We start from the raw sequence: 7,382 nt of genomic DNA, 5'->3' as shown, positions 1-7,382 counted from the left end.
AAGAAATAGCACTCCCCTTTTGCAGCAGTTGGTGTAGTTTTGGCTTCCCACTAGTGCAAAGTCTTGAACAATGAGCATCTTTTCCTATTATATGGTCTTTTAGCTGTTATTTGTTCAGTAACAGTTCTCAGCTCCATAAGAAACCAAGGGTCGGGGAGAGAAGTTCTTTCTTCAAGGCCATGAAAATGCACTTAATCATTCTCCAAAATACTGGCTGCATCTAGCTGAGACACTTAGTGTGCAATAGTTCCTTACTACTGTGCAGTAGCATTGCATGGCAGGAAGCGTGATGTGATGCTGCTGTACAGTAGTAACAAGCTACTGTGCAGTCAGTGTCACCTAAAAGCCGTTTAGTGACACTACTGCTTAGTAACTGTAGTTACTGTGCAATTTAGTACTTGTATAAACAAAAAACTGTGCAGTCATTCAGTACTAGTTTATACAAGTACTAAATGACTGTGCAGTAAAGACTGCGCAGTCAGCCTCTCGTGTAGACACAGCCACTGGGTTCCTGTGCAGGGAAGTACCATAAGAAAGAACAATAAAAGCAAAGACTAGAGAGGGGGTTAAGAATATTATGAGAAATATTGACTCCTTTTTGTCTTGAGAACCTTAATCTAAAGAGGAAAACAAACTATCAGATTTTGATGAATAAAATTCCCAAACATACTACTAAGAATGGCTCTTTCCAAGGAAAAGTTTATCATCATGATAAAAAGGAGCCTCTTCACTGTAGAAATAGAACAAGATAAAGAGGAAATTAGACTTGTCCCTAAAAGAAAGTGATTTTCTACAATAAACAACGCAAAACAATTTTTGTTTCCCTATTTCTACTTCTTCAAAATCTTTTTTGCGTAGAAAGCCTGTTTTCTTGAAGAAGTTTAAATAGGGAAAACCTTCCAAAAGAAGATCCATGAATGCCTAAGTTATGAAATTATAGAAATAGCAAAGTAAGATAATTAATCTGTGGTACAAGATCCTGAAGTCAGAATGCTAGTAGCTACAAGTTAAAATAGTTAGTCAAGGTTATTTTTCCCCGAAGAGATTGGATAGAAAAAGTTCAAAGCCTAAGGTGGTAAATGTTGCTTTTTCTTTTTATTTGTGCTCACTGTGCCTGTATATTTAGCAAAGCTAAGAGCAAAGAACCGAGAAAACTTTAACTTGCGTATCTTTTGGGGTGAAGAATGTTCTGTTCTGATGAAGAATCAGCCAAAAAAAGGACAGTGAGGACAATGAACCCAATGAAGACTGAACTTCTATAAATTGCAAGTGGAAACCCTCAAATTTTGCTAATGTATTTTAGATCTTAGTTCTGCATCCAAAATATTGACCAATTTGGGAGTAAAAATTCTAAAAGAGCATGTATTGAAAATTAGTATTTTGCTGGTTTTAATGAACAATAGGTTAGCTCAGGGCACTAATTTTAATGTTGCAGCTTTAAATGTGCTTTAAAGAAGAAAAGAGCTGCTTAGTTATTGCTTCCACCTTGAAGAGACTACTTTATAGCTTAATGACATTGTTTAGAATTTTTTTAGATATTCGGCTTAACTGAATATCTTAACTTTCCCTTCCCCTTTCCCAGTTCTTTCACTTTCCAGCCACATACATATCTCCTTGTAGGACCCTAAACTCAGCTTACCTGTCTTTAAATTTCTGCACATATTTGGAGGTAATTGTGCCACACTATGCATGTTTTGGATACATTTAGAGCCATTTTATATACATTTAACTTGTTTGGTATTTTCCCATAAGTCAGTCTGTCCAGTATTTTGATATTTTCCTTTTCCCTAGACCAGTTTAATTTGTCAGTCTCTTTCTAGTAGCAGGGTATGCTGAACAGAATTCCATACTAATATATTGTGATACCAAAGTCATGTAGAAGGAGGACTGTGAAACTGCATCCACCCAGTATGGAGTCCGAAACTATACTGTTAATTTTTGTTGCTATTTTGTATAATAAATTCATATATGTTTTGCATAGCCTTTTTCAGCAATAGAACTCTCTTCTGCACTTATGTTTCTCCCTTTTGTTAATCTGTTTCAAGTTACTGATAATTTTACTCTAATATATTTACTTGTGTTTCTCAGTGTTGCAGAGTCTCCCCAATAAGTATCTTTCGTGGGTTTCATTAACAGCGAGTTTGCTTGTTCTATATTATTAATAAAGATGCTGAAGAGGTCAAATCTTAACACTGATCCCTTTGCAGTAACCCCATCTCTGTATATATTTTGACTTTTAATTTTACCATCAAAATACTTTAGTCGATTCTCAATATACATATACTTGCCTAGCCAAGTCAATTTCAATTAATTTTAGGAGTAAGATTTACTAAAAGCTTGTGTTAGATATTTTCTAAGCTTCAGCTGCTTTCTGCCTACTCATTTAGGACTCAGTTATGAAGTTTCTACAAGGTAGCATGAAGCTGTGCTGCCCCAGGGGCAGCCCATGTTGTAACTGAGACTCATTTCTCATTTTATGCTCCCTTACTTTGTGTGCATGGGAGGACCCTTTCCAATTATTCCTGAATTAGTCTTCAGGCTTGCCAGATATATTCTTTATGTATCTGTGTTTTAATGTTTTTCAATTTGTGAGTTTGAATTTCTACAAAATATTCTAAAAATGCTACTGGTTGGACATAATGTGACCTAATGCTCACAAATATTTTATACTGTGATTCTTACTATCCTGAAGTAAGAATAGGCTATATGAAATGACCTAATTGAAGTGTTCAAGAGCTGGGTTTTCCCAAAAGTTGTTGTTATTAATCAAATATTGTGTTATAGTCCTTCATACCTTCATTCCACTGTTCTACTTCATTCAGTTCTGTTTGGCTTACAAAACATAAAAATAATTTGATAATGTCAAAGCTATTTTCATAATTTCAATTGATGCAATACATTCTCTTAGATGTGCCCATTATTGCAATCTGATGCACACTCTCCTTAGCGAAATCTGCATGTCAGCATATTGTGCATCTACATGAACTCTGTGGCAGCAGTAGCAATAGTGGCCTATTCAGATATCTTCAGTTTTCCCTTTTTTTTTTCTTTTTCAGGAAAATTTCATGGAAGTTATTAGAAACCAGGAGTTTCTATTATTGCCAGCCACTGAAATTGCAAAGCTCTTAGCAAGTGATGATATGAATATTCCTAATGAAGAAACTATACTGAATGCACTCCTTACATGGGTTCGGCATGATTTGGAACAGAGAAGGAAGGATCTTAGTAAGCTGTTGGCTTATATTAGGCTGCCTTTGCTTGCTCCACAGGTAAATTATTACAAATACAAAATACTTTCCTCCCCTAGATTATATCCTTTTTAATGGACAGGCTCCTACAGTCTATGCTGGAGCTTTTATAGAATTTTATAATTTGACTCCTTAGAAAAATAAATACATAGTCACGTTGCAGAATATTCCTGCATTATAAAGTTAGTAACTACTCATGGATGAACTGCAGGATTTTACAACATGAAGATGAGATCAGTCAGGATCATATAAGAATGAGGCAAAAAGTTTAAGTAAACAGTAACATTTTGTTTCAATTTCAAACATTTGAGAAAAATGTTTTGCACATCTTATTGGTATAGTATTGGTAAGCACATGGATTCAGGAATATATGTGCCTCTTAAACATCATATTTATAGGAATTATACAATTTATTTTTAAAATGAACTTCTGTCCATCGTCAAAACTCTCCTAGAGAGCCGGGAAGTATAGAATTGGAAAGTTACCTTGAATTGTTTTCTCCATTTATTCTCCTTTTTGGACTCTGTATGCCCCTTTATATAGAATCATAGAACTATACAGTTGGAATGGAGTATTAAATGTCAGCCAGTCCAATTTCCTGCATAACTGTAGGATGTACTATTCCTAAACATCCCAGACAAATGCTTGTCCAGCCTTTCTTGAAAACCTCTAGTGAAGAAGATTCCAGAATTTCCTTGGGCAGCTTATTCCATTGTCCTACTACTATTTATTGTTCTTTCAGTTAGGTAGGATTTTGTCTCTGTTTGTATTCCAGTGGATGAAAACGCCAGGTGCTCTGGACTCCTTGGTATAATTGCTCTTATCAATAAGTTGTAGTACGTTATAGTCCTGTGTTACTGTTCTGCCGTGGTGTTGTACAGATAACCCATGCTAGATCTCCTTACCCTGTTCTTTATATAATAGCACTTTATATAAGGTAAAAGGGCTTTAGAAAATGAAAACTTTCAACAACCCTGTGAGGTAATAAAAGGCTTGTCTACATTCTTGGGTGAAAAACTAAGGGCGTGGACAGAAGTGACAATTTTTGCCCGATCTGACTGCAGAAAGCAGTTTATAGCTGCGACCAAACAAAAGTGAATGGCTGTAGACAGCTTAAAAAATGGCCGATTGGGTGAAAATATGACCTCTCATTGCATGGGGTATCAGATGAAAATGTTTCAAAATGTGGCATTTTCTGTAACTTGTGTCTGCAGAGCCTGTCACTGTTTTCAGAATAGGAGGGAGGAAAGGGAGCAGAGGGAGTTCAAGTTGGGGGGTTTTATTCTACCCCCCCCGCCCGGGGTGGGGTGGATGTTTTGGAGCCCGCCCAAGGTGGGGAGGGCTCCAGTTCACCCACCCCACCCTTCAGAGCTCCCTCCACTGCCTTTCCCCACTCCCATTCTGAAAGCAGCCAGCACTGACAGAGTGGCCATTGCTATGAGCCCACAGCTAGATTCCCCACCCCCCAGGAACCAACAGTGAACTTCTGTTTGGTCTGGGGTAATGGTGCAACTCAGAACACTGCAGAAAAGGTTCTGAGTTGCATCTGAGAGCTGCACTTCTGTCTGCACCCCAAGGTGTCATGAGATCATAATGAAAACTTCATGAGTCTCTTTTTGCCTTTCACCCTGCACACTCTTCTTGGTAGGCGAGATTGGATAGAAAGTATTTCCTGTGGGTACTACTCCATATGCAATGGCAAGATTCTCAATGGTGCATCCCTGACTTTGTCATTTTCTTTGTTTAGGAACATATTGAAGTCTGAGCCCACTGACCTGCAGGAAGTTGTTACTTTGTTCAGTATTTAACTGCTTATTTATTGTTTTTGTTTCTTTCCGTCTTCTCTAACTGAAACCATCCATGGAAAGAGACACTACCGAAATTAATAAATAAATAAATACATAATTATGTGAAATTAGTCTGAACTGGGAATTAGTTAGGAGACTTTCAGGTTAAAATGGCAAAACAATACCAGATTGCAATCACTATTCTATCTCCCACTTTTTTCAGTTTCACTTGCATTCCACGATTCTGTCACTTTATTTCTTTACTGTTATAAAAACTCTTTAAAATTAAAGTATTTTAAAACAAAATAGAGTTTCATCCTTCAAAAGGAATTAACATTATGTACAATGCAGTCAAGAAATTTTGTTGAAACTCCAATAATACTATTACATCTGACCGCCAGTGATTACAGTATGGTGTTTCGTTACATGATCACACATCATTAGGCAATGTGACACACTTTTCAGCAGACATAATATGATATAATTAAAATATTTCTAATTTTATGGTAGAAGAGTCAAAGCTATTTGGAAGAAAGGAAACCAGAAAATTGGAGAGGTCACTAAAATCAATAACATTGTAAGTAGAGATTTTGAGGACTATTAGATTCATATACACTTAAAGAAATCATGGGGCAGTATTATAGGATTTAGAGCCAGGGGCAGAAAAAATGTAATAGGAGCTTGGTTTCATCATCAGTTGCATTTATAATGATTTTTTTGAAGCTAGCGTTTTCTGTTCTGGTATATCTGCTTATTGACAAAATCAACATCCCAGGCATCATTTTGCTGTTGCAGAGAGAGGCTTGTGATATGGTTGATTATGTATATTAAATGTTTGCTAAGTGCCAGTGGCTATTATGTGGTCTTTGAAATTGTACCAAAATGTTGATTAACTGCATTTATAGTTGAGAGAAATTCAGCTTCCTTTTCCTCAGAAGCACTTAGTACTTTAGACAGTTTCCTTTTCTGATATTCTTTTTTAACAGTTTTATAAGATTATTTCAAGTTATAGCAACCTCATAACCTTCCTCTGCATCTGTTTTTCAGATGTGATTATAATGTTAATGTATCATTTATAACTGTTCCGTTATAAATGCCTTTGAAATTTGGTGCAAGGAGCTACAGGAATAACAAAATGCTTGGAAATTTTGGATTCATGTAATAAGTCAATTCTTAAGTTGGGGAGCATTTATTTACAGAGATTTACAATGCAGCAGGCTCATTCACAAGAACACACAATTTTCTGCTTACAGATAGCTTTAAAAGTTATTTACTTTTTAGTTAGGATAGATCTACAAGAATAATTCTAAGCCTCATGCTATGATAAATCCCAGCTCCTTCAGAGTTCTTTATTGGGGTGAGCAGATAAGTTGCATTTCCAAATTACAAATATAGTTTTACAAGAAATATTAAACTATATTGATTTAGAATTTCTTTCCCACGTCCACCCATCAAAGGTAAAGCATTGCTTGTTGAGGATTATCTTGGTATCACTTCTCACTACTATTGGAATACAGGAAAGCATATTTTAATGTGTACTCCTGAAATCTTTTTCTGGAAGGATGCAGTATTTGACAGTGTTGTAGATGTGATCAACTTGTGTTCACATAATAATATGTGCAGTTAATTAAAAGGTTTTTGCAGAAATATATATGGAATTATATCTAGTTATTTTAAGTTCAGGAACAGTGCGCCAAACCGGACCAAAGTGCCAAATGAAAGGCAGTGTTGAAACACTGATGCTAATATATATAAACAAATGGAAGGCATTCTGACATTTATAACACTAGAACTTTAGGTATACCCATTTTTTAATAATGAAATGGTAGTTTAAGGTTATCAACGTAGCAAGCACAGCTTTGTCCAAAAAAAAAAAAAAAATCCTCAGGGAGCTGTCTTGCAAGTGACGGTGTGATAAAAATCAAAGCAAGTTTTGTTCCTTCTTACGGATAAATTAGACAACTGGCTTTCAATTTGTTTTTGTTTTTTTTAAACAATACATTTACTGGTCATGAATATTGTGTAAAAGCCAAGTATTAAACTTTCATTATGGAATGCTACAGTAGTCTCAGCAGAAGGCTGAGTAGAGTGGCACCTGTTAGGGGCTAACACAGGGGTGGGCAAAGTACAGTTCTCTTCCTTCCCATGCCCCACAACTGATATTACTGCTCTGTGGTTGCAGGAATCTATTCACTTTATCAAAAGAAAAATCTATATATTTTAGATTGGCCCCCAGCTGCTTATCAGATAGACAGCCCTGTTTCAAAGTGTATGTTAAAATGCAAGTGTAGTAAATACTATCAATTAGTATATTTTTACACTTGTGGGATTGGTATGATTTCCTGCT

At 35.9% G+C, this 7,382-nt stretch overlaps 1 protein-coding gene across 7 annotated transcripts in view; it reads left to right on the top strand.

Annotated features, from left to right (window-relative positions):
- The window catches only part of KLHL5 (kelch like family member 5), a 146,166-nt gene that overhangs the window by 106,797 nt on the left and 31,987 nt on the right, over window positions 1–7,382 (top strand). For all 7 annotated transcript variants that reach the window (XM_006029229.3, XM_025210683.1, XM_025210682.1 and 4 more), the window contains one exon: window positions 3,057–3,269. In XM_006029229.3, coding sequence (XP_006029291.1) covers window positions 3,057–3,269 — 213 coding nt within the window. The remainder of the gene's footprint in view (window positions 1–3,056; window positions 3,270–7,382) is intronic.

This window comes from Alligator sinensis, unplaced genomic scaffold (assembly GCF_000455745.1).
Source record: "Alligator sinensis unplaced genomic scaffold, ASM45574v1 scaffold246_1, whole genome shotgun sequence".
Taxonomy (NCBI): Eukaryota; Metazoa; Chordata; order Crocodylia; family Alligatoridae; genus Alligator; species Alligator sinensis.
This window is presented reverse-complemented; position numbering and strand designations above follow the sequence as displayed.